Raw genomic sequence first — 27,818 nt, forward strand, 5'->3', positions numbered from 1 at the left:
AGGCTGTGGGTGGGTGCAGCCCCAGGGGGGGCGGGCAGCCTCTGCCTCCTGCAGCCCGGCAGGAAGCACCTTGGCAGCTGCCCCGGCCCCAGCCCCGGCGCAGGAAGGGCAGAGCCATTTCTCACTGACAAAGAAAAACAAGTCCCAGCCCTTCACTCCAGTTCCAGGCAGGCAGGAGGCTGCTCCACCTGCTCAGCTGGCACGTTTGGGAACCTGCCTTCACCCCTGACAGAGCCGTGACTGCCCATCTTCCCCCTCCATCAGTGCAGGGGTTTGGCTTGCCCTGAACTCTCCCCAGTGGAAACAACAATGCGGGGTGAACAAACCTGCACAGATTTAGTAGAATTCGGATTTAATTGCAGCCTTGGCTAAATCCCAAAGCTGCACAGCTCAGCCATCGCCCCAGGAATCTCCAAATAACCCCTCAGGGGCCAAGAGTGGATCTTTCCATCACCAGCATGTTCAGGCTCCTTTTTTTCACCCAATCTCCCCTGCCTCCAATGCTCATCGCGCCGCTATCGCTGCCCAACACAGGTGAGCACCTTGGGGAAGGGGAGCAGGGGATCAAGCAGCTCAGGCTGAAGCAGGGCTGAGGTACTTACCACCAAGTACAGCATGGTGTAGAGGGAGAAGGACGCATGCCCCGAGAAGAAGGATTTCCTGCAAAACAAAGCAAGTGCTAAGAACCAGCCACTTTAATCTTCAGTGTCACAATTTTACATGTAACAGGTTAACCGAGAGGGTGCCAGAGCAGAGGGACCCACAACCCCCCAGTCTTTCAGGTTACAAACCCCCCATTTTCCGCCCCGCTCATGCGCGGGCAGGAGGTGAACGGATGGGCAGGATGCTCCCATTGTTCAGCCCTTCCTGGTCTGCTCGTGGGACAGCAGTTATTTCCAGGAGAGCCCGATAACTCATCGTCTCTCCTTAAATAACCAGGAAACCATGAAGAAATAAGAAGCGAACAACCTCTCCAGTTGCTTAATTGCACCATGTGAAATGTGCCCCTGGCAGTGTCAAAACTGAGCCTCTGCTGGCGAGGTTCACAGGGGAGGTGCTGGCAGCCCTGCCTACATGAAGCCTCTTTGGAGGAGAATCAAAGACTAGTTTGAATTGGAAGGGACCTTAAAGACCATCGAGTTCCAAGCCTCCTCTGCATGGGCAGGGACACCTCCCACCAGACCAGCCCCATCCAACCTGGCCTTGAACACTTCCAGGGATGGGCCATCCACAGCTTCCCCAGGCAACCTGGGCCACTGTCTCACCACCCTCACAGGAAATAATCTTTCCTAAAATACAATCTAAATCTACCCTCTTTCAACTTGAAACTCTCCCCACTTGTCCTATCACTCCCTGCCCTTGTCAAAAGTCCCTCTCCAGCTTTCCTGTAGCCTCTGCAGATACTGGAAGGTGCTCCAAGGTCTCTCTGGAGCCTTCTCTTCTCCAGGCTGAACCTTCCCAACTCTCTCAGCCTGTCTTCTCAGCCCATTGCTCCACAGCATGGGACAGCTCAAGCTGCTAACCATGAGCTCAGCTCTCACAGTGAATTCTCAAATTGAGCAACCACTCAGGGAAACAATAGTGTAGGAGTAAAGAGAAAGGAAAAGAAACATCCTTCAGCCAGGTTCCATGACTCCCAAGGGAAACTGCCCGTTGCTGCCAGACTGAGCTACAGTCTTTGCAGAAAAAGTAGCCTTTGAATCATCTACTGCTGGCAGAAAAACCCCAGGACATACTTAGCAGGAGACACCATTTTGGTGGCAGCGACCCATGGCTGAGACACCACGGGCTCTCACCTGGCCTCCTGGACCTTGCTGTCGCTTCCCCTGCAGGTGTAGTTCTGGATGTAAACTCCCTTGGCGCAGTTGATGGTGGAGAAATCCAAGTCGCAGACTTCCAGGAAATGCGGCCGCAAGCGCCCGACGGACACTTTGGCAATGTCTGTGAAGGACTGGCTGATGGCACAGCCAAACACGAAGCAGCCCACCTGCTTGTAGAGAGCAGCCACGTAGGGGTTCTGGATAAAGGAACGTGACTTCTCCTTCAGGTAGTGGATGCGGTAGAGCTCTCCGGTTATTATCTGTGGGGGGGAATGCAATGGAGAGGTTAGAGAGCAGGGAAGATGCTCTGCAAGATGGGTGGCTAAGGCCCAGCTGAGACAGCTCCTTGTGCTCCAAGCATCTCGAAGCAGGAATCTGCTCCCACGGCCAGGAAGGAGAGCCCATCAGCCCAGCATCTCCTCATCCTCCTCCCCTTCCCGCTCAAGGAGAGACTGCAGTGCTCTAAATGTTGTTTATGGAAAAAAAGGTATATTTTGGTTTAGCACGTTGGCAGATCTTTACAGAAGAGCAATAGTACCCCAGATCTACACCAGCAGAGTGGAAAAATTTTTTAACATAAACCAGATAAATAATCACTGTGTGTTTGGGGAGGAGAGGCCAGATCCACTACCCTCTTAGCAAACTGATTTGGGAGGAAAACAAATGAACAACCTTCTCGTCTCCCTCTCTGAAAACCATGAGCACAACACAGGAAGACTCAGAAAGGCCCCAACTTTTCAGATCTTGGCCCAAAAGGTCAGGCCTTTCAGATCCCTTGCCACCACCAGACCCAATTCAAGCAGCTCGAAGCCTCCATAAACACCAGCTATTTTTAGGCATTTCAAGGGGTCCTGCCATTGCCTGGCAGCAAATGACATATTTCTCGTGACAGGGGTGTTGCTGTTTGACAGTATCGGCGTAATTCACAGTCAGGGAGCAGAGGACTTGACTTCTAATGATCCCAAGTCTTAAAAGGCAACATGAAGCCTCTTTGGAGGAGAATCAAAGACTAGTTTGAATTGGAAGGGACCTTAAAGACCATCGAGTTCCAAGCCTCCTCTGCATGGGCAGGGACACCTCCCACCAGACCAGCCCCATCCAACCTGGCCTTGAACACTTCCAGGGATGGGCCATCCACAGCTTCCCCAGGCAACCTGGGCCACTGTCTCACCACCCTCACAGGAAATAATCTTTCCTAAAATACAATCTAAATCTACCCTCTTTCAACTTGAAACTCTCCCCACTTGTCCTATCACTCCCTGCCCTTGTCAAAAGTCCCTCTCCAGCTTTCCTGTAGCCTCTGCAGATACTGGAAGGTGCTCCAAGGTCTCTCTGAAGCCTTCTCTTCTCCAGGCTGAACCTTCCCAACTCTCTCAGCCTGTCTTCTCAGCCCATTGCTCCACAGCATGGGACAGCTCAAGCTGCTAACCATGAGCTCAGCTCTCACAGTGAATTCTCAAATTGAGCAACCACTCAGGGAAACAATAGTGTAGGAGTAAAGAGAAAGGAAAAGAAACATCCTTCAGCCAGGTTCCATGACTCCCAAGGGAAACTGCCCGTTGCTGCCAGACTGAGCTACAGTCTTTGCAGAAAAAGTAGCCTTTGAATCATCTACTGCTGGCAGAAAAACCCCAGGACATACTTAGCAGGAGACACCATTTTGGTGGCAGCGACCCATGGCTGAGACACCACGGGCTCTCACCTGGCCTCCTGGACCTTGCTGTCGCTTCCCCTGCAGGTGTAGTTCTGGATGTAAACTCCCTTGGCGCAGTTGATGGTGGAGAAATCCAAGTCGCAGACTTCCAGGAAATGCGGCCGCAAGCGCCCGACGGACACTTTGGCAATGTCTGTGAAGGACTGGCTGATGGCACAGCCAAACACGAAGCAGCCCACCTGCTTGTAGAGAGCAGCCACGTAGGGGTTCTGGATAAAGGAACGTGACTTCTCCTTCAGGTAGTGGATGCGGTAGAGCTCTCCGGTTATTATCTGTGGGGGGGAATGCAATGGAGAGGTTAGAGAGCAGGGAAGATGCTCTGCAAGATGGGTGGCTAAGGCCCAGCTGAGACAGCTCCTTGTGCTCCAAGCATCTCGAAGCAGGAATCTGCTCCCACGGCCAGGAAGGAGAGCCCATCAGCCCAGCATCTCCTCATCCTCCTCCCCTTCCCGCTCAAGGAGAGACTGCAGTGCTCTAAATGTTGTTTATGGAAAAAAAGGTATATTTTGGTTTAGCACGTTGGCAGATCTTTACAGAAGAGCAATAGTACCCCAGATCTACACCAGCAGAGTGGAAAAATTTTTTAACATAAACCAGATAAATAATCACTGTGTGTTTGGGGAGGAGAGGCCAGATCCACTACCCTCTTAGCAAACTGATTTGGGAGGAAAACAAATGAACAACCTTCTCGTCTCCCTCTCTGAAAACCATGAGCACAACACAGGAAGACTCAGAAAGGCCCCAACTTTTCAGATCCTGGCCCAAAAGGTCAGGCCTTTCAGATCCCTTGCCACCACCAGACCCAATTCAAGCAGCTCGAAGCCTCCATAAACACCAGCTATTTTTAGGCATTTCAAGGGGTCCTGCCATTGCCTGGCAGCAAATGACATATTTCTCGTGACAGGGGTGTTGCTGTTTGACAGTATCGGCGTAATTCACAGTCAGGGAGCAGAGGACTTGACTTCTAATGATCCCAAGTCTTAAAAGGCAGGTTAATGAAAATCAGGCTGTGAAATTAAGTCCTCCAAATGTCTCACTTCTCCCAAAGAGAGGCTTAAATTGTTCTCTGTCACGTTACACGCCTGGTTTTTGAACTCCAGATTTACAGCTTTAGGATTTGATTCATTATTTTAAATGTTTTTATACCTGAGTAATAAATCGAGGGAAGGGTTTTTTTTCTTCCCTTCTGGCCACCCCCGGTCCCTGCCCCTCTCTAGTCACAAGGACTGTGATATGTACAGTTAACTGTCAGGAAAAATGCCTTCATGTTAATCCCTTTCTGGAGCAGCCAGCAATATTCCTCCCGGTGTGGCAGCCTGCCAGCAGCATGCAGGAGACAAGGCTCCCCTGCCTACCTTTTTTAAAAGCTTGGCACAACCTTTGGAAACTAATAAACTGGAAAAGTATGGCAATTAGACTAAGAGGAGATGAAGCTGTATCATTGTTTGAACTCACTCGTACCGTTGCTTGAAAAAACAAAGGTTGACCTAAGGCAGCTGCAATTGCAGCTAAGCAGCCTTTATCAAAGAGAGATACAGCTACAATAATAAAAAGTAAAAGCCAAGCTCTCTCTGCTACCATGCACAGACATACTTTGAGTGACTGCACTGTCATCCTGGGGTTTGCGTGTCACTGCTAAGATTTATTATTGGAAATCTGGTCCTGGCCAAGAGTTCACAAAATCACAGAATCTTAGGGGTTGGAAGGGACCTCAAAAGATCATCCAGTCCAACCCTCCTGCCAGGCAGGATCACCCAGAGCACATCACACAGGAACGTGTCCAGGGGGGTTTTCAATGTCTCCAGTGAAGGAGACTCCACAACCTCTCTGGGCAGCCTGTTCCAGGGCTCTGTCACACTCACAGTAAGTAAGTTTTTTCTGATGTTTACGTGGAATCTCCTGTGTTCCAGTTTGCACCCATTGCCCCCTGTCCTATCACTGGACATCACTGAAAAAAAGACCTGGCTCTGTCCTCCAGACACTCGCCCTTAACATATTCATAAACATGGATGAAGCTGCCCCTCAGTCTCCTCTTCTCCAAGCTAAAGAGACCCAGCTCCCTCAGCCTTTCCTCATCAGGGAGATGTTCCATTCCCTTCATCATCTTTGTGGCTCTGTGCTGGACTCTTTCTAGCAGTTCCCTGTCCTTGAACTGTAGGGCCCAGAACTGGACACAATATTTCAGATGCGGCCTCTCTGGGCTTATGCAAGACATCACCCTACCCCTTGGAGCTGCTGTCAAAATTATTTGGACCAAATTAGGGGCACAGGAAGTCATGCTAGTAAATCTCTGTATATTTCTGAGAGATATAAAGAGATAACTTGTTTTGCTGAGTAACTGGTTAAATGCTAAGGATAGTAACCCTCTTAACATGGAACATCTAAAACTGTATGATCACAGTCTCTCAGAAGCCTGAAAAGCAAGATACCTATATACAAGTGGCTAAGAAACAAGTCTGTGAACTCCTAAGTTGTTGTAATTCTACAGATGCTACTTCAAATTAAGGAGAGCGTTATCTAGCTAAGATATGTTTACATATATTTTTCTGGTTTGGTTATTAAAATTTTATGTCTTTCTACTGGAGGTTATTTCCCCTAAGTAAACCTGAGTTATTTTTAGCTTTGCACAAAGCAGAAAGAATGAAGGAATTAACTTTGTGTGTTCACTCCAACCAGAATTATCCTACACAAGCAAAAGGCTATAATGGGCATGTGACTTAAGTTATAACTGGCTTTGCATATTCAGCTTTTATAAACAACATACTTCACCATTTGAGCCAGATAAGGAATTTTAGCATGGAAATAAAATACAGCATATCCAAAATGTTTATTACATTTTGTTTGAAAAAAAAAAACACAAAACCAAAACCAAAAAACCAACCCATAAACCTCAGTTAATGTTTAATATTTAAAACAAGAAAACCAAAGCCAGCAGATATGTTGCTGTTTGTGAGGGACAGATTTTCCAGTGAAGAACAGAACTCCTATTTATGTATTGGCAGACTGCTCTGATGAGTCATAGAATCATAGAATGTCTTGGGCTGGAAGGGACCTCTAAATGTCATCTAGTCCAACCCCCCTACCATAAGCAGGGACATCTCACACTAGAACAAGAGACCCAGCTCCCTCAGCCTTTCCTCATCAGGGAGATGTTCCATTCCCTTCATCATCTTTGTGGCTCTGTGCTGGACTCTTTCTAGCAGTTCCCTGCCCTTCTTTCAAGTTCTCTAGGGAGCTGCAGCTAACTGGCTCCAGCAGCACTGTAATCCTCTCAGACTCCAAAGACCATGGTTTATCTCCACTTTGGACCACCTGCCATGACATCTACTAGCATGAGAACCACAGAGGGAGGCTGGAGCACTTCCTGCTCCTCTTGCAGGAGGCAATTGCAGGGCGTCCTGGATGGACATGGATGCTCCTGCATGAGGGCATGGGCACCACCTGCAGCCTCCCAAATGCCTACATTTGCAAGAAGGGGGTCCCAAGAGAGTCCAAACTTCTTTGCCTCTGCTTTGCAGAGACAAATTAAGGATGACATCTGATACTGGCAGGTGTGCCCTGACTCCAAACTCACAAACAGATCCACGTAAATCCAAGGCTATTGGCCTGGGAAAGGCATGTGACCATTTAAAAAAGGGGACCAACAAAAGTCTGGGGATTAATATTTTTCTCTCCCCGTTGGTGGTCTGGGTAATTGCACAGATGTAGCAGATTGTAAACTGGAGACTTGATTCCCTCACTAGCACACTGCTGGGCAGCCATGAACTCTCCCTGCTCAGCTACAGCCACAGCTCAGCCTTAACGAGAAGCTAAAAATGGGGTGAACTTGTTTCTTTGGCAGTGCTGTCCCAGATAGAGCAGGATGGTGAAATACTCATGCAGCACAGATGTGCACCAACTGAAAGGACATCTTGAAAAGAAAACAAGTCTTAAAAGATATTAGGCTGTTTCTTACACCGTGTGCTTCTGGCGAGCCATCTGCATGGGACATGAGCCATACCCATGAGGTGAGCACAGCTCCCAGGGGACTGTCACACACATTTCAGAAAGATGGTCACTAGAGAGAAGCCAACATTAAGCTTCTCTGTGAATGCCTTCTGCAGACTTGTGGTTGTTGTGCCCTTTTATCATGATTATAAAGTATCACCAGCAACCCCCTTAGCCTGTCATTACTTTTAGAGCTTTTCTAATTACTTACGTCTCTGGTGGAACATTCTCTGTGTTTAATCACACTGAAGTGTATCACCTTTAACTGTAAAACAATCAGCTAATCCAGCTGTGCAATTTAGATCATCTACCAAATTAACTTTCTTAGGTATTTTTCATTGGCTTTTAAGACCTATCAAGTGTGGGGACACAGGGCAGCTCAGCAGCAGTACTCAGGCAAAGCTCAGGAAGAAGAAAATGTCACCATTCCCTGGCCATCCCAGGGACCATCAACATGCCTCCATGCTCAAGATGATCAATTTAACCATCTTCCAGCAAGAAGAGTAGTCAGGGGTGATGTGAAGGTGCACAGCCCAGGGGCACGAGGTCATCTGCACAGACATTTGCCTGAAGTCAGTAAATATACAGCTATTAAAACCAAATGCGTAACCTCTCACATCCTGATTGAAGCAAAGGTCTTCGCCTCTGCCATTAATGAGCACTCTGGGTGTCCTCAAGCCATTTAAAACCTGACCTGGACCTTTTACCCAAGGCTAGAACTGACCACGACAGCACATTAAGTAAGGGTGTGAAATTTTGGCTGCGCCATCCAGAAGGTCAGCTCCCTGCAAGTCCTCACAACCACTGTCCTGCCTTCCAGAAGCAGACATTGTGAGCAAAAGGAGAGCAGAGTCAGTGCTCTCTGGATTTGGAAGGAATTCCTACCATGCTGCAGCAGTGCTGGTATCTGGGTTACATCTGAAAAAAGAGGTCAGGCTGACTTGAATTTTCCACACACTCTGCCATAGCAAAGAAATCTGTTGCTTCCATTCCTCGTTAGCCACTTGTATCACTCAACAGCAAATAACCCAGCTTTTTAATTTACCTTATTAAGTTACATTTGTTGTGGGCACAGCAAAACCAGGGCAGAAATATCTAATTCTTTGGGGATTTTCTTTCTCTTTTAATTGACCTGCTATTCCATGGGAGAAAGCTGATGGATCACATCAGCAGCTGATTATGTTTCCAGTTTCTGTTCCAACTCCTGTATTTGCCACTGCCTCATTACTGATCAGAAGCCCACTCCACACAGAGCTGGCATGCTGATAGCTTAGGCAGTAATGCAAAAATGAGAGGCTTTTTTATTTCACTTTTTATGGCTTTTCCACACTTGGGGGTAATTCACCTGCAGGGCAAAATTCTGCTGTGTTTATAGATTTGAGGGTCTGGCACCTTCTGGGCTTGTTAGGAGGAGTGTGGGGTCACAGGAATGAGGCAGTTTTGGGGACCTACCTTGCAAAGCATGGTCAGGATATGGTGGAGAGATCAGGAAATGATGGAGATATTCACAGCAAGGCTGGGGACGGGGTATAACCAAAGCAGGCACCCTGCCATGCTGCAATACCTATTGCCTGTGACATTGCTCCTAGTATGAAAGATAAAAGCAAGGAGGGAAACAAGTGCTCCTGAACTCTTTGTATCCATCCTTCCTCAGTTGCAGGACCAAAAGGATGGAAGCCCACCTCTGGGAAAGCACCTGAGGTCTGTTGGCAGCAGGTGAGAAGGAAAATGGAGGTACTTTCATAGAGGAATTTGATCTTCAGCTGGAATAATTTAAACAGCAAGCAGGAGACAGCTCTTGCCTTCTGCCCCAGAACCAGGTATGTGCTGATGTAAGGAAGCTCAACTCCTTGGGCTGAATTCAGCTTTTTTGGCTGATATATAAAGCTCTTACCATGTAATCATTTCCTAGCACAGCTCTAGGAAACCTGGCAAGAAAAGAGAAATGAGGAGGCATTGGGAAGGTGGTGCATTAACTACTTTTTACAGTGAGAACTCTGGGAATGTGCTGCCCGTGGAAGGTTTTAATTGTCTTTGTAATAAGGCTGCAATATACAATCTCTTAAAAATCTAATACTAACCTGTGAAACTTTTCCAGGCACTGGTTAGCTGAAAAGATGTATCTTGTTTTTTCTTTTTGTTTTAACTTTATAAAATAGGCAAATACCAGGAGTTATTTGAATAGGGACAAACCCTGCCAAGTCCTTATTGACACTCAAGTCTGCTTGCTTCTACTCTGAACTCATTCCGGAGGGTGAAAAAGCTCTTGTGGAGCTCACAGACTTGCCCAAACAGCTTTGGGCCTGTTTATGGGCTTCAAGAGTAATCTCATTCCTCCCATTACAAGCTTTCATTTGCAAATGTTTACTGCTCCACGCTCACACAGAAGCTAGATAATAGCAGAGGAGATTGGTAGACACGATGAACACACCAGCAAGACGGTGCTCAACACTGATGGGTCACCGGTGGCATCAGCTGTGACAAAAAATCATCAAGGATGGCCAAGAGGCAGGAGAGGAGGTTTTGGTACTTACAGCAAGGATGGCAATGAGGATGCCTGCAGCACAAAGCACCGCATCGTTGATTGTCTCCATCGTCTTCAGGGGGTACCTGATGCTGTCGTCGTCGCAGTAGAAGCCCCTCTGGTAGGGCTGGATTGTGCTGGTTTCGATGATGAGGAAGGGCAACCCGGCTACAAGGGGAGACAATAACCAAACCCATCAGCAATGCAGGCAAACACGAGCAACTCACACAAAAAAAATAATAAAAAATGAACACCCCCCCCCGAACTAGAAAACCACTTGCAGGCCACGCAGCACCATTCCTGATTTTCATACTGCTATCTTTCCAAAGGGAATAACATTGGGGTTTGTTTTTCCAAGTCGTTCTTGCAGGGAAAAAGCATCTCCTCTGTTATGGTTATCAGATGTCTGCACTGCCTGGTTTCAGTTAAGCCTTGTGCACTGCAAATATTAACTTACAGGAATGGACCCCCAAAGCAATCCCTCTGCAGAAAGCCATGAAAACGAACCTGGCACTTTTCTCCTGGGAGAGCCTGATGCTCTGCTGGTTGCCCCACAGGCAGGCAGCCCAGAGCTGTGCAAACAAACACCAGAGGATCGAGTATCAGCACAGCTTCTCCTACCTGGTCAGCCCAGCTACACTCCATCCCCATTATTTTAGTGCCTCTGAAGCCTTCCTCAGCTCCCTCCTCTCTTGTTTTTTCAGGGTACAGCTATGTTTGTACCTACTAACACTGTAAGACTGTGCTTTGAGCAGGACACCCATCCTTGACCCATCTGTGCAAGGGGAACCTGGGCACTCTCTCAGACCGTTAATCCACAAGAGCTGCTCAACTCCCATCTGAGCCTGTTCACCTTCAGTCACATTAAAGCCCCAAGAAAATGCTATTTAAAATGCTTTCAAATGCTATTTGTGAACCCTCTGTGCAGGGGATCTGTGTCTGCACAGCTCAGCAGGACCTTTGCACCAGACATGGAAGAGATGGGCTCAAAACCACAGGCTGATGGGTTAGGATGTGAGCTACAGAGGGGACACTTCAAAACTGCTGCAGATGTCCAGGTCCATATTCTTTTAAGTATTTCAGAGAAATACAAGTGTTGCCTCAAACCTGAGAGCCCTGGGTTATCTCCCAGCCATGATGGGAGGGCAGGGCAACCACCCTCCTTTGGCCTCAGATTCCCCATCCATCTTTCCTACCAAGCCCATCACAGAGAGAAGCACTACATCCCTACCAAAACAAGCACCAAATTCCCTGAAACTTGGTTCAAGAGTAAATCACAAGCCACAAAGTACAGGAAACCCTCCTCCCACTAGCAGAGCGAAACCCAGGTAAAGTGAAAACAAACTGAAGAGTGGTTCAAACTGTCCTTGGGCCAAGACAAGTCTCACACCCAGATCCTACAGAAAGCATTAGGGAGTAATTGTTGACCACTAACTTGCTTAAGTATCTGTGGGTTTGTTTACACAGCTAGAAGTCTAAGACATCAGAGGGATATTCCTTCTAAAATTAAAAAAAAAAAAAAAAGTTTATCTAAAAATAATGAAGTGCTGTTGGGTTTCAGTGAAATTTGTCAATAGCACAGTTTTAATAATTGTGATCTACTAGATGTGATTAGCAAAGACACCATCCAGTGTGTCAAACTAACGTTTTCCATCTCCATATGAGCCACTTTCTGCATTTCACTTTGCACAATCCATTTTGGCTCCTTTCCTACATGTTACCAGGTTTACCTACTCCAGGATTATTAGGGGGTTTTGTTAGTCTCCATCATCTGCTCTGTGTGAGCAGGGACAGAGCTGAAGCCTCTCAGGTACCCAAGAGCTCAGGCCACCTCTCAGGGACATTTCAGATCCTCTCTAAAAACTCTGGAAAAGGGTTAATGGCAAGTGCTGGGCAGGGCAGCCCAGTTTCCACCTCATGTGTGAAGGGGTGAGGAAAGGTTTCCAACCCGCTCGCCCGGCTCAGGTTGGGTAAATAAAACCGGACATCTCGTGTGAACCCAGTTGATCTTCATTCCACCATTTAACTGTTTTGATGCCTGGCCAGCCTGGCCCCACGGCATGCCTCTGATGCCAGCAATCCGGTATTAATAGGCCACTTGGAAAAAAATAATTCCTGAGTTTCCCAATGAAAAATGGCAGGAGAAGAGCTGATGTCGCTTGGCACGATCCGATTTCACAGGCGCTCCAAGCGGCGGCCCGAGGGTTGAACCCGGGGAGTAGACATTGCCACGGTTACGTGGCTTATTGTTATTTCTCCAGTTCCTCTTGCTAATAGCTTTCACATGACAGGTCTGTAAAACACATGTTCCCACAGACAATAAAATACATCTGAAAACTAAAACTGGCTTAAAAAAAAAAAAAAGAGGAAAAAAAAAAGACAATAGGGTTCCTATACACTATGTGAACCCAGGGATACTGAAGATTTGTTTTCCCTTCATTCATGGAACAGCATAGGGTGGCATTTCCACGTTCCAATGATATATCCACTGGCCACAGCTATAATAAGAGCAGAACTGACCTATATGCTTTACATTTTTCTAAAAGCAAGCACAGGCAGAGTTTAGAAAATCCAATGGTTTTGTTTTCTCTCCTACAAACTTGTGGTTTAGCGGGATATTGCCAATCGAGTCTTGACATTTTTCCAGCAAAACAGTAACCTCAGATTCCCTTTTTTTTTTTTCCCCTTCCCCTTTTTTTTTTTTAAACATGAGAAACAAACATACTCTCCAGAGCTGAAATTGCTTAGAAGGCATAACATGCCCTTGATGGTGAGGGCTGGGTGAGACACTGCTTTCAACCCAAGGAATAGAAGAGCTTAGTCCATGCCGAAGTGTAGATCATGCCCAAGATGGCTCTTCCAAGAGATCATTTCTCAGAGGATGAGTTGTCTTAGTCACTAGGTCACCACCCACCTTTTTTATGGCAAGGGGGGTCCAGCACAGAGAAGCCTGTAGTGATGCCAAAAGGCAGCCAGAGAATGGGTTTTGCAGAAAACCAGTAGAGAGTGAAGTCGAGAAGACAGAAAATTAAACATGGAGAGAGATGCCTTTGGGACCGTCAGCAAAACACCACAGACACTCTTCACAGGAGGAGATCTGCTGGAGGCAAAGGTATCCAGAAGCAGCACTACAGCCCACGCACCCTTGGAAAGGGAAGGCAAGCAGTGTGGGGTTATACCATGAGGATGGTACATCTGGCCTCCTTTACTTCTTCTGCCCCAGTACAACTCTACCTCTCTGATTCACTGTTTTATTAGGAAATTCAGATTATGCCTCCTTGGTTGCACTGACTTGCACCTACAAACTCAGCAGCTGACCTCCCCAGAAGGATGCTGTTTTCAACCTCCATCACTCCCCATCCCTACCCATGGTATAAAGCTATGGAGAGTACAAGAGGTCCATTACAGAAAATAATAATGAATGAGGACCTGCACTGAAGTGACAGCCCTACAAGGCAGGCAAAACACTACACTGAATTTGGGCATGGTCCTTCTTCTCTCAGAATGGCCCTATCTGGCCATTCCATCTGTGGCTACGACCCACCCACCTACGTGTACAAGACCTGCTGCAAAAATCTTATTAACACCGTAAGAGGGTCTCACATCCTCCTTAATACTGGTATCTCCATGCTGAGAAATTACACAGCAGCCTGTGGCCCATACTCCAGGGCATGGATGCAACTCTGATGGATCCGCACAGGACTGCTACCAGGAAAAGGCTGTTATCCCCATTTCACAGAGGAAACCAAAGTACAGAACAAAGGGTTCTGCTTATTCCAAAGCAAAAAAAAAAAAAAAAAAAGGTGAGTGGAGATCACTCTTCTGAATAGTAACATCCTTCAGAAGCTGAAAGAAAGGGGTTCTTTCCTTATAAAATGGGGTTTTTTTTTGCTTTAATAACAAAAGGAAATCCCAACCACATGCTTTTATCTTACTGTGCTGCAGGAGATCAAACAGGGCTGCAAACCACGAGTATAATAGAAATCTCTTGGGGACTGATCCTGCCCCATCCAAATGGACTCAGCCCTGCTCTGAGCAGCACAGAGCAGGTGTGGACAGTAAGGAATTGTGCAAGGCACCACAGGATGCCATGGGGCTGGACACTGAAAAATGATGTTGCTTTTCTTGGGAGGAAATCCAAATGACTTGGTGACCTCTAGCCGCTGGTGTCCTACACTGATATTTCAGTGTGGGGTTTAAATTTGTCTTTCCATTTAATAAAACCAATCAAGTTTGGAAATCTAGCACTAAGAAAAAAAAATATTCCTTTCCTTGGTCAGCACCTTTATCAAGGACCAATTAATAGGCAATAATCTTGGGAAGGTTGGTAGCATGAAAGCTAAAACCTCGTCATTAAGCCTAAACAAAAAACCTTGCAAAAGCCCCATGTACTCCCTGACCAGCTTGAAATGTGCATAAAATCAAAAGCAGGAGAGAAAAAGGGCCCTGCGTGGGGTACAGCACTGCAAGACTCAGAGGCTTTGAAAAGTTTCAATGGAGAAAAAATAAAAGTTAAAAAAAAAAAAGGGGATAAGCTTTTGTTGGCTACCATTGGAAAAGCCACAGGGGGAATAGGAAGGGAAGAGGTGTTTCTGCAGTGACCCACCCATGCAGCTCTCATCTTCTTCCCAGCTCAACCTTCACCTCTGCACTTCATTAAACACCATCATGGGCTTTTTTTTTTTTTTTTAATGTTTGGTTTTGATGGGAGGTGGCGTTTTTTTTTCCACTCAATCTTTCTTCTCAGCCCTGCGGGTCAGTGGGATGTTGCTGGCTATCTCAACAAAGCAATGGTAATTTCTACCAAACCCTCTGAGATGTGTTTGGCTGCCAGTGTCCAGGCCCTGGGTGTGTTTTTTAAGGTTTCAGTAGATTAGACATCTAGCTTAATAAGTGAAAAAGACCATTAAATAATTTGGCAGAGCTGAGCAAGGTATCCAATTCCTCATTCAGGACACACTTTGTAAATATTTGGGTACCTACAAGTGACAGGCTTTCTATTTGACATACTTAGTGGCTGATCTTGGGTACATATAAACCTTATTTGGTTTACAATATTTGTACATATTTTGAAATGCAAAAAAACCCACCTAATTAGCCATGGAAGACTTATATTGGGGTTTTAAGAGTGAGCTTCCCAGCTTTTACAGAGGAATTGAAGCCCTGCAGATCAGCCTTGGCAGCTGCTGCAACAGTGGACAACTCTTGAAGCCAGTTGACTACATATATATATACAGACACAGAGAGTGAAAGAGAGAGAGAGAGAAAACAGCACAAAGAATAGAAGTATTTACACATTTCCATCATGTCAGGTATATGCTGACAATCACAACAGAGGCTGATTCTGCACCAGCACCAACAAACTGGGTGACTGAGGAAGGGCAGGAGCTTGGTCGACCAAAAAAATGATCTCAAGGGACCTGATCCACCATCCAGCAGCAGCCAAAGGAAGGATCCTGCTACAGGCTGAATTGAGCTGTTACGTTGGGATTTTCTCGGATCTGAAAGCATCAGTGATGTGCCTCCTTCCCAGTGGTTTGTGGCTGAATCTGGATACCTGATGTCCAGGTACAGTCACAAGATAATTAGGTTAACACGACAGAGTACATTCAACTCTGGTTTTTTTAGCTGCTCAGTCTTTATTGCTCTTCACCTTGGTTCCAGCAGTCCAGAAGACTGCTCTGTGCATCTGCCTGTATTTTGAAAACACATCTAGTATCTGTGTTTGCAAAACAGATTCCCATTCAACTGCTACAGCTCCACTGCTCTCAGCTACACAGAGGCAGGAGAGACAATTCTCTAAACACACAAACAAACCCTAGACTTTACTGTAGAACAGGTACCTGCTTTACAGCACTAAAGAATCTATAAACAAGGATCAGCGTATCTTGCATTTCTCTGATTTGACCTCTTTGGAAAAGTTCTAGAATACAATGGATTGATTTCCACAAAAGACAAGATATTAGTTAATTTTCTACTTCCTGCAGGTTCTTCCACATAACTCAAACTAACCTTTGTGCCTACTTACATTAATCTATCTAGTGTCCTTCCTATCAAGAGGATGACATTTCAGTCCACTTTATTTATTATTAGTTATATTTCAACCAAATCATAGGAACTTCAAAGTAAACCTCAACATTTTCAGGTCCACCAGCTGCTACAAAGTCTACAAGACTTCCTAGTGAGCAGTCACAGGTTCATTTTGACTTAGTTCATATTTTCTGAGTTCTTAGTTTTGGGGTTTGTTCGGTTTGGGTCTGTTTTGTTTTTTTTTAATAAGAACTGGTTATTCAGGAACACCAGGCAAAATGCCTCCTCATGCCTGCTAGTGCAATGGCAAACAAGAAGAAAACAAAGGACATTCATTTTCTATATGGATAACTCTAATAAACACTGACGACCCCAAGCTGCAGAGGTATTTGAGACGTGCCTCTAAGAAGAACTGGTGGCAGGATTGCCCCCAGATGACTGACATCAAACCCATCATCCAGAGACATACCATCCTTCACAGTAACTACAGCCCTGGGCAACCTGCTGGATGCTTACTGACCCAACCACTCTGGGAGGATATTACAATAGAAAAGCTCTTGGTCACAGATGCTTTAAACCAAATGTCAAATTATTCTCAGGCACTAAAAATTCCTCTGGATTCAGAACCTCAGCAGAAACACTTCCTTGTGCAGCTGGAGCAGGATGGGCCAGGCCTTTGCTCCAAGAGCTCCAGATGAATGGAAGTGCTGCCATTGGTTTTCCAGGGAGAAATACAGCTTTTAGAGTACTTCTTACCTATTTCCAGAGGTAAACACCATGTGCAAATAAAGAAAGAGGAGAAGGGAATTTTAACTTGTTCCTCCTGGGAGTTTGCCATGAGCTGATGTATAAAAAGAGCTTTATATTAAACTGTGCATATATATTTAATACCTAAAAAATGCATTAATAAGAACAAAAGGTCTTATCCAGCCCACAATACCTAGATGCATATAAAACTCTGCATTTTTGGGGTAAAACAGATTTAAGCCAGACTGCCTGGCCAGCAAAAGTTGGAGAGGGGGAATATAAGAGACATTATCAACAGGAACCCAGAGCCAGCTCCAGTCAAACACGATAGAAACAAAGCCATCATTCCACATTGTCTCCAGCAAGGAATGAAGTGTGATATGCCACGAAAACCCCAACGTGCCAGCACCTTTTGTGGTACCTCTACACATCCAAGTGCTTTGGAAGGTCTGGCAGACACGACAAGTCTGACCTAGGATGAGCAGGGGCTTGGATAGAGGAGAAAAAACCATAACACTAAAATTGTGGCTGTGAACTCTGCAATACTCAGGGCAAAGGGATCGTGTGAAAAAACACACTGTGGTGACTATTATGTTTTCAATTACAAACGAAGTGAACACGGTTTACTCTGCCAGTCAGTGGGGTTTGGAACCAGCCCTGCCTCACCACTCCTCCAGACTCTGCCTTCGAGGAAGGGCTCGGACCACTGCCCAGCCCAGGCAATGCTGGTGCTGTGGGAAAGGGGCACAACATCCCATTCCTTTAGGGGAAATCTAGGAGTTTTCTTCCAAAGAGATGAAAGAGTGAGCAGAGCTGCTGCTCCCTTTCATCCAGGTCATCCCACTGGCACACACTGGCTGTGTGAACTCCAATATTTCCCCATATAATAACAGATCTGCTCCACTCCACCAACCTCTATTAAGAGGGAAGTTTTCTGAGCTGTAGGTATTGTTTTAATACATCAAATATCAAGCAGAGACTCCCTAAGTTCACTGCCCTCAAACACCACCAGGTGCAAGCCCTTCTCTTTGCACAGCTGAACCCTAACAAGACTGATCAGATATAAAAAACTACAGCCAACAAGATGCAGTTAACAAAATTCTTGATTATTATTAAAATCAATAAAGATGGAAAGCTTTTGAAGCAAACATGAAGCCAGTTCACCTGGTCAACATCAGGACCCTTAAAAAAAGAAATAAATGTATCTGCTGAACTTCCCAAGCTTCCCCTTCTGGAGCATCCCAGCCAGGAACTGTAGCTGGGATGCTGCTGCTTAATTAAGCACGTTTTGGGGAGCAGCTCCCCCTGCACAGGAGGCAGCTGAGCCCTCATCCACAGCATTGAAGCTGGCCATGAGTAGCTTTCTGACCCAGTTCTGTCAATATACCTATTGTAAATGCAAAATCCTTCTTTGGATGTGAAGCAGCAGCCACCTGCACAAATAAGGCCTGGTTATAACTCTGTAACCAAATACAAGCACTGAAAGCTTAAAAAGTTTGTAGTCCAAAAGGCACTTCTGACCTCCTCCTTAAAAGTTCACTAATCACTTTTAATTCATAATTTATTTCCTCTTAATATACCTGCTTTATATAATACCCCCCTTCTCCCCCCCACGTCTCCTTTCTTTTTTTCTGGAAGTTCCCCGGGAGAAAATGGTATTACACAACTCCCTTGATTAACTGGAAATGAAACTTTTCCCCCTCGGTAGTTGAGATTTGGTAGTTTCCAGGATATAATGCACAGCACACAGTGCTGAAAGGCAAAAAAATGTGAGCACAGGTGGAAATGATCCAAAGGCCCTTCGAGCAATGGGGGTTTGATCTCCTGGAGGAGAGCTTAGTAAGGCTTTGCCTCTTCACAGATGGGTTAGAATCATAAAATGGCAAGGGGAGGGACCTTACAGATCATCTAGTCCCAACCCCCCTGCATGGGCAGGGACACCTCCCACTAGACCAGGTTGTTCAGAGCCCCATCCAACCTGCCCTTGAACACTTCCAGACAGGGGGCAGCCACAGCTTCTCAAGGCAACCTGGGTCAGTGTCTCACCACCCTCACACTTAAGAATTCCTTTCTAATGTCTAACTCTAAATCTCTTCCAGCTTAAAACCATTACCCCTCATCCTATCACTACACACCCCAGTAAGAAGTCCCTCCCCAGGACCCAAAAAGGTTTAAGATTATCTGTTTTCTCCCTCCTCTGTATTTTGACTGCAGTTACTGCACCAGAGCTGCACCCTGGTGCACAACAACACAACATAACTGAGACAGCACTGGCACCCAGGTAATGTTTTTAAAAAATATGTAAAATCATGCTTCTAAATAAAACAGCCTTCTGTAACAGGGAGGGCAGACTTTGCAGGGGAAGGAAGAGGTGTGACAGCTGCTGCCCTGGCCATGCTGCTACAAAGCTGGAGTTACCCTGGTGGCAAGCAGCTGTGAATGGGACACTTTGGTGTCAAGCCATCACCCACAGGGACAGATGTGCCCACCCTGCACTGTTCACAAGGACTTACCCACCCTGACCCATCTGAACTCATGAATATTTGGGTCCCTGAGAGCCAAACACTCGTTTTGGGACAGCGTGGCTCCATGCTGCACACCATCTCAGACTTCTGGGTGCTTTTTATCCCCCTAAGAAACAGTATATTCTGCAAACCCAGGTGACACCGCAGTGTCACAGCAATGCCTAAAATGTCACCAGGCTCTTCTGCAAGCACAGGGCCAGTGCTGCCACAGCAGCCAGCCATGGTGGGCACATCCACTTGTCACACACACTGTCACAACAGCCCCTTTCCCATACACAGCCCAGACCTCACCACGATGGCTGCGTTTTGCAGCCAGGTGACATTTCAGAGCCCCCTTTCCTTAGGGGACAGTATAAATCAGGTGGGCCTTTCCTTTGGGGACAGTATAGATTGGGTGGGCACAGGCAACTGCCAAGTCCCTATTCATCCTGACTCAAGAGACACAATATGTCCTGTGCTCTTTAAACCCCAAAATGGATAATTCCCAATTTCCCTTTCCAGCCCCCCTGTAGCAATGCTGTCAAGGAACGTGTGAATAAATTGGGGGAAAAAAGGTTAAAGAAGCCCAAGGGAATAGCAGTCCCTTTTTCTTTATTGCGGTTAATTCTGACAAAGGCTCTTCTGTTCCCCCTCCCTTTTTTATTTTTTTTCAGAAGGGCTTCATGCCAAGTTGCATTATTCCTCTTCACCATGGTACTGCCATGAAACCTGCCTGGTATGTTTGCCTGAAAATCGCAGGTTTTCATGGAAATTGTTTTTATCTCAACAAAAAACTCCCTTTGTCACCTCAGACATGAAAAGAGGAAGAGAAGAGCTCAGGCTAAGAGCTGACCCCAGCAACAAAGAACTGATGGAAAAGCACCACAACCTTCCAAATCCAGCATCACGAAAACTTGCCCTCCCAACGGAGCAGAAACCCTCCAAAAACCCTTTCACCACCTCCCTTGTGCCAGGGATACAACCACAGGCCCGTGCAATGAGCTGCTGCCCGCTTTGCACGGCCTCCCTTTTAAGCCTTTTGATACTTGGGGGAAAAAAGCCCAGACCGTTGGTTAGGATTTTTGTGAAGGATTTCTTAACTGGAAATAGTTTCTTTTCTTGCAGCCCATCGTGGCAACCAGAGCCTGTTGGCGCCGGTCAGTAAGGCAGGAGCTCAGCAGCTCCTAGGGGTGTCCTCTATTTCCAGCCTATTTACTGCTCTGCTGAGAAAGGCACCTATAGATGCTCCAGTTCTCAGATGGGAGTTTGGAGGGACTCAAGTTATTCAACAAACCGACCCTTTCTAGGCGCTGTCAAAGGAGTGATTTGATGCCTTTCAGTGCTCACTACACAAAACGCTGAAAGACCAGAGAACTTCAAAAGCCGCAGACGCGGAGCTGGAGTTTGGCACGAGTTCATTAGCTGCTTGTGTCCTTCTGTGTGTGGCTTGTAATTACATGCAGACCTGATGCCAAATCCTCATCTACCGAGGGGCACCAATTAACGTGCTGCTGGATGATTCACAGGTAGCTAATGTCAAGATTTATACAACCAGTGTGCCAAATATCCCGTGCTTTGCTATTATATATTATTTTTAAGCTGGCCTTTCCCCCCCCTCTTTTCAAGGAACCGTACAAGTGAGGTTTTGGCAGCAAAACTGGGATTGTCCAGCCTGTTCCCAGGCCACACACTGGTGGGCCTGATCCTGCTGTCACTGTGAACCAATGTCTGCAAAGACATAGGCAACCATTGGCCAAGGGCCTGCAAGTTGAACCTCCTACTGTATTTTCCTTTTGAATAAAGCACACCTTTTTACTCCAAGGAGAAAAGCTCTAAAATTGAGGTGTAACTTGCAGTCCATACTTGCCATTCCTGTTGCTTTTACCTTCTTACTAACAACAGGAGCTTTAGTAGTAGCTAGAGAAGCTGGCAGAGGTGGTACGTAAAAATGGTAATTCACCTTTGGAGAGAAAATGCACACAAAGCTGCATCTCCTGCAGGAAAATCTAGCAGTTATTGGATTGTCTGACCAAAAAAACCCAAACATACAAACAAAAAGCCCTTTTTTAAATTGAGATCTACCTCCCTTTGAAGCCAGCTGGCTCTGGCTCCCAAGGCAGCCCTTGGCAATTAAAACCTTGGGAAGTCAAATACAACGGGCACAGAAACGAACCTTTTGTTTTCCTGCTTTTTCATTCTTGTCTTGTGTTTGATCCCCAAACAGAAATGCAGGCACTGACTCCTCAAGTTAAGGGGAAACCATGGGCCCAGTGGAGCATCTTGACACTGACCTGAAGCAGGTCTTCAAGTGGGCTGGTTTGCCACCACAGTTGACTTTCCATGGAGAGCAGGAGACCCAGCCCTCATTTCCTCCTTCTACTTGACTCACTACTTTCCAAAAGCCAAGGCAAGTCCACTGAACTTCTCCTCCTCCCAGTCTGCAGCATCTTGGTGGCCTCTTGTCCCCAGAGCCACCATGGAATGAATGGCCCAAGAGATGGGCATGATCTTAGATTTACTGGAGGTTTGGTGCTTCTGGACAGAAAAGAAACTGTGAACAGGGGCAGAAAGAGGAATCTGCAGAAACAGCCTTGAAGTAACACTCTCCCAACGGCACAAGCCACAGCAAAACTGTGGCCTCAGTCATGGGCTTGGATTCTTTATGGGCATACATATAACACCAGAAACCCTCATTAGCAGTAATTTGATGTTTTTTGCTCTTCTTCCTGTACCTTTGTCATACAGCTTTCCCCAACAGACCATTTCTATGTTAGTTTTTTTGACAGTTGTTCAAGATGTTCCAGTGACCCATGTCTCCCACATTTCCATACACATTTTCCCTCTCCATAGACGTTTCTCCATCACATTTCTTACTCCCATAACACTGCAAAACGCCTTCAGTCCTGGGGGATAACTCAAAGCCAGAAGGGCTATGAGCACAACCCAACACTTGCACCACTTTATCCTCTAATAAACCTTTCACTGCATTTGACACGATACAGGTCTTGTCCAGCCATGAAAGCTTTCTTGCTTATCAGGAGAATTTTTAATCAACCAGAAGGGAAAACATGGCCTGACATTTTATTGCTTCCTTGTGCTTTGCTTTTAGATGTTTTGCTTTCTTCTAATTTGTACTCTTGCTAATCTCTTTACCCCAGGATCGGTGGAAAGCCTCAAGTCTTTCATGCCCAGCAGCTTCCTCCAGATAATTTGGAAGCAGGGCAGGCAGAGGAGCAAGGGGGCAGCTGGGGGAGGGCTCATGGTGGGGTTAGAGAAGAAGGCACCAGGCACCAAACTCTCACACTCACTGCAGGTTCTGGGACATGGTTTTGTCCTGGCCACAACTACAAAACAAACAACGTCTGTGGGGAAGGGTCATAAGAAGTTCAGCCTTCCTCTATTAAAACCATCTGGTGCCTACAAAAAAACCCCCAAAAAACCCCAACAACCCAACTGGTCGGTTGGGATGGTTGGTCCCTGCGCAGCTTTTCTGGCATTTCTCAAGAGCATGGTGGCACTTGGAGGTGCCACCACAAGGGACAGGGCTGCTGTGGGAATAGAAGCCCCAGCAGACACGTGCCCCACTTTGCATCCTTCCTGCTGTGAAAAAGGTGCTCCAGCATCCACCTCATTTCACTTCTTATCTGAGCCAGACCTTTCTTTAGGAGGTGCCTGTCCCACCAGCACCCTGGACTCCTGCCAGAGCACCCTCGGGGAGCCTGTGAGCAAGCTGTGCTTTCTCAGCCAAATAAAATGCCCCTATGAGGCTGGCGTGGGATCCAGCAAAGGGCTTCTCCAGGTCAGAGAGACCGATGGGTTCCCTTCCAGCATCGAAAGCGAGAGGCATCAACAAAGCTGCAGAGGTGGTGGGACAGGGGATAGAAACCTTTATTTAAAAAAAAAAAAAAAAAAAGAAGCCTAAACCTCTCCTTTGTTTCCAACAGAAATAAAAGGAGAAGAAGAAAATAAAAAGAAAGGAGAGGAGAGCTCACAGCCAGCTCCCCAGCCTGTAACACAAAACCAGGCTGTGCTGGGAAACCTTACACCGCGCCGCATCCAGCCCATGGGCTCCTGCTCCCCTCGCCGCCTCCCGGATGCTTCCCCAAGCCCAAACTGCCCTTGAGAGAAGCCAAGCCTCAGCCTCTGCTGAAAAGCCTCTTTGTTTGGATTCCCTTTCCAAATCAGCGTATCCTGAGATTGAACTCCCTCCCACCCCTCTGCAGGGCTTTTTTTAATGTTCAGATGCCTTTGGCAGCGGCCAGATTCGCCAGCAGGTTTGTGGTCCTGTAATAGTGCTCAAAACCTCGGTGCTGGGGCATGCACAGTGCTAGGAACTTTCTTCAGGTTATAGGAGAGAAGGAGAGAGGGAAGGAGGGAGGGGGGAAGTATCATACAATTACTTCAAACGATCCTTTAATCGTGAATTGCGACTAGAGCAGCTAAGTTCTCCTTAATTAAACTATAGCTTTAATCAGCCTTCAGTAGCCTACATTAAGGCACAGCAGTGAGCTAGAGAGGCTTTTTCACTCCCCCCCCTGCTCTTAAACTGGAGTAATTGAAATAAAACCAGAAAAGGCATCACTGCTCCATGGAGAAATCCAGGCACAGGATTTGGTCCACACATGCAACAGCAGGAGGGTTCAACTCCAACTGCTGCCATGAGTTTTCCATGCAACTTCAAATCCATCATTCACTTCACTCAGAAATTAGATGAATTTTCCTGCACTGCCCACTCGGTCTGCAAGCTCAGGGGACAAGTCTCCTGCATCCATACAGTCCCCAGTGTGCAACAGGGTCTCCTGTCTTCCCTGGGGTTGCAAGCACGCCAAAATCCTGCAATCCCACAAAAAGCAGGGCATGTGGTTCTTCCCTGGCAGGACCTCCTGAGACCCACAAGGCAATAGTTTCAGTTAAGAGAGGGAAACACAGCAGACTTACAGCAAGAGACTCAAACTGGAACATCAGCCCCACACCTTGCCCTGACACCAAAGGGAAAAAAACCAACCCTCTTCTCCAAGCCTCAGGCCCAGGACTTGAAGCAATCTCATCGGGGAAAAGTTGTTTTGAACTTGCAGTGAGCTTTTTATTCAACCTCAGCGTTATCTCTCTCTCTGTGAAAGCAAAACGCTGAGCATTTAAGCAGGTGGATTTCCAGGCTGTGGACCTGATCCTGCGTTCATAAAGCAACACCCAGTTTTGCAGACAACTTCAGCAAGAGCAAAAGCAAAGTTCCCTATGTTACATCCCCAATCCACATGTATCCCAAGCTCTATCCCACTTCTCTGGCTGTTTTAAACACAGTGTCCCTAGACCCTGCCGTAGCCCTTAAAGCTTTAGGCACTGGAAAATCTCTTTGTGCCCATGCATGCAGTGATTTATCAAAACAGGCTCTCTCTAAAACACTATTTGACTTTTCCATGGGTTTGCATTTGACAAAGATTCATGCCAACTCAGTCAGAAAAACTAGTGCCACAAAACTTCTCCTTTAAGGAAAAAAAACAACCCTAACCCTCCCAGCCCAATGCTTTAGAAATGCTTCCACATGCTAATCAGCCTCCTATTCAGCTCCAGACTGAATAGGACTCCAACAATGACAAAGAAATATGCTGAACCTATTCCACATTTCATCCCCTTCACTCAAAATGTTGCTGTTACCTTGGTTTTCAGCCGCTTTGTGGGAGCTGCAGCAGAATGACAGCTGCATGCTAAAGCTGCAGGGATGGTCAAGAAACAAGGAGTGCTAGATGAAAAAAATACCTGTTCTGGATCATGGGAAAAAAATACAGAATTATTTGATGAGGTAGTCACTGATGTAGCAAACTTTGGTCAGAATAAAAAAAAACACCAACCCAAAACTAAACCAACAAAAAACCTGAGGCCTCTACTGAAAACAAGCCCCTCTTGGCTAAGCAGAAAAGGGAATTTTTTTCTTAGCTTGGCAAGTATGAGTGGGCTAAAGCCCCCTCTCCAAGCCCTTCCTCTGAGAATTAGCCAGTACTGTTATCACCTGGCAGATGTCTCAGTGCACCTTTCCCTCCTATATCCTTAACCAGAAAAATTTCAGCTCTTATTTTGGGAACACATGAGCCATTGCCTGTTACAGCTAATGATGCAAGGTTGCTTTCCTTTTCTACAGAACACGGAAGCACGGGAACAAAACTACCCTGGGAAGCTTTCACAGGAATTGAGGTGGGAAGCTTTGGGACAGGTGCACGCATGTCCTAGGGACTCACTTTGGCCCAAGCCCTCAGAGCTGCAGAACTTTGGTTGCACATCCCTGAGGATCCAGTTTCAAAAGATAACTTGAGAGGCAGGCAATGCCCTGGCAGAAGCACTCAAATTTGCAGCTTCACTGAAATCATTAGGAATTTAAGGTGCCCCAGCAGCTCTTAAAACCCCACTAGGCACTTGGGTGCATCTGTACTGGAAATATTGCCTTCAAAGTGTGCCCTTGCCCTGCTCCAGCTCCCTGCCCACGCACAGAGGTGATGCTCCTTCAGCTCCCTGTCTCCTCAGATTAGAAATTCCCAGCAGCACAAAGCTCCCCCACGACGTGCCTGGGCAGGACAGAGGGCAGCAGGGCTCACATCCTGGCACAGGTCTCCTCAGGGGCTTTGGCTGGGCTGCAGCCCAGGAAGGAGAAGCAGCTCCCCAAAAGTGCAAGGGCCATCTGATCTGTGATCAAAGCAGTCTCTCATGCCTGCCAACACCTAACTGATTCACAGCTATTGACTTCAAAGGAGTTTTGCTGCCTGCCATCAGCTTACTGTCCATCCAGAATTACTCCCTGAGCATCACTCAGAACATAAACATGCTCAAGGTTCACTGACCAGACCTGCTTACCAGTGGTTCAACCACGTTATTTTTGACTTTCCCTTTGGAAACTAACACTTTAAAGAGTGGTGGATTTTGCATTAAAAGCTTTGCAAGCCTTCAGAATGCTTGGGGTGCAGGGCTGGTTGCCGCGGCCACCGCACCGCTACAAAGACCAGAAAAGCCCTTGCTACCATCATTGGTGGGGACAGTAATGGGGCTGGTCTGGCTGTTCACTCCAGCCAGCCCCAAGATGAGCCTCATGGCCAGGCTTAAAGAAAGGCCCACCCCAAAACAAAAGGTCAAAAATAACCTGCTAAGCATCAAGAAGACAAGAAGCCCATTTGGCACATAGGCTTTCAAATTCAGTGGCCGGACATTTTGTGACAGTAGCTCAGCTTTGCATGAGTCCACACTGAATTAACAGCAATGCACTTAAGATCTGTGTGCAGAGCATGTCTTCAGCCTGTGCATGATCAGACATGGGGACACTGCTGTAAAAGCTTTCAAAAATGGCTGTCATTCCCACCGAGTTCCAGCAAAGCCAGTGGAAAGGTAATTGCAGGGTGCCATGCAGCCTCTCGCTTCCTCTGCACAGCAGCAGGCTACAACCCTGACACTGCTGGGAGAAGCAACCTCTGAGGGAGCACCAGTTGTTTCCAGAGGGATGGCTGCCCAAAACCACTAACCAGTAACTTTCACTTCTGCTGTTTAACCCCGTGGAAGGACGAGCTGTTCTGTTCTAAGCTCCTTCAATGTGCAAAGCTGAAGCTGCTCCAAGAGGTGCAGCCTGCTGCCTGCAAACTCCCAAAGCAGCGAAGGGCACCTCCACTGCCAGAGTTACCTTTGATGCTGAGGGCAAGGTCTGGGTTAACCCAGCAGTGCTAACCCAGCCTCAATTTGCCACGTCTCTCAAGGCACTACAGGTTAAGCCAGCTGGTATGTTTTATCAGAAAGGCTGGAAGCATCTCCCAAGCTTCTCTGTGCCACTGTCAACACGGCTTTCTTGTCTTTTTGGGCAAGGGATGAAAAATTATGGGGAAGTACTAGAAGATGAAGAACACCCTCCTCTGATTTGGTATCACCAGCACTGTCAGACCAAATGCAGCCTCATTTGAGCTTTGGCTGGCAGCCCCAACCTCACCCTGCAGCTCCTGACTGAGAGCACCATATGCTCAGATAAGACAGGCTCATATATGGGTGTGAGCAACAGGCCAACACCGGGACAAGAACACATGGAATAAAGAGCACAAGCATTTTCAGAGCATCAGGTGCTCTGGAGTTAAATTACATGCTCTGCTTTTAACATTTACTCAATGTGGAGAGTTGGTTTTCAAACCTCTGTCTTCAAACATCCAACGCATGTGAAAAACAAGCCCACTTACGTGACCAGCTTGAAGGAGGGAGTTTGCAGAAATTTCTGATACTTGGAAACCCACCAGGACAAACCTAATTTTCAAAGGTGTTAATACATTGCCTCGGTAACAAACTTGAAGCTTAAGGCAAGTTTTCCAATGGTTTGCAAGCAAAAGCTACATGCAGACACTTCCAATTCCTCTTTTTTGGTGATGTTCTGCCTCCTCAGGTTTAACGTGAGAAGCAGCTTCTGCTGCCTGAGATCCCACCACAACAACTGGGCCATTGCGTGCAGCTAAAAGACATGAAGGGATGCCTGACTG

General features: G+C 46.7%; 1 protein-coding gene across 1 annotated transcript in view; it reads right to left on the reverse strand.

Annotated features, from left to right (window-relative positions):
• PPAP2B (phosphatidic acid phosphatase type 2B) overlaps positions 1-27,818 on the reverse strand; it is a 59,957-nt gene that overhangs the window by 13,654 nt on the left and 18,485 nt on the right. The window contains exons 2-5 of the mRNA XM_009993604.1: positions 14,342-14,359; positions 10,056-10,213; positions 3,523-3,806; positions 603-660 (exon numbers count right to left, since the gene is read on the reverse strand). Coding sequence (XP_009991906.1) covers positions 603-660; positions 3,523-3,806; positions 10,056-10,213; positions 14,342-14,359 — 518 coding nt within the window. The remainder of the gene's footprint in view (positions 1-602; positions 661-3,522; positions 3,807-10,055; positions 10,214-14,341; positions 14,360-27,818) is intronic.

Source organism: Chaetura pelagica, unplaced genomic scaffold (assembly GCF_000747805.2).
Source record: "Chaetura pelagica isolate M959 unplaced genomic scaffold, ChaPel_1.0 scaffold433, whole genome shotgun sequence".
In the NCBI taxonomy this organism is placed as follows: Eukaryota; Metazoa; Chordata; class Aves; order Apodiformes; family Apodidae; genus Chaetura; species Chaetura pelagica.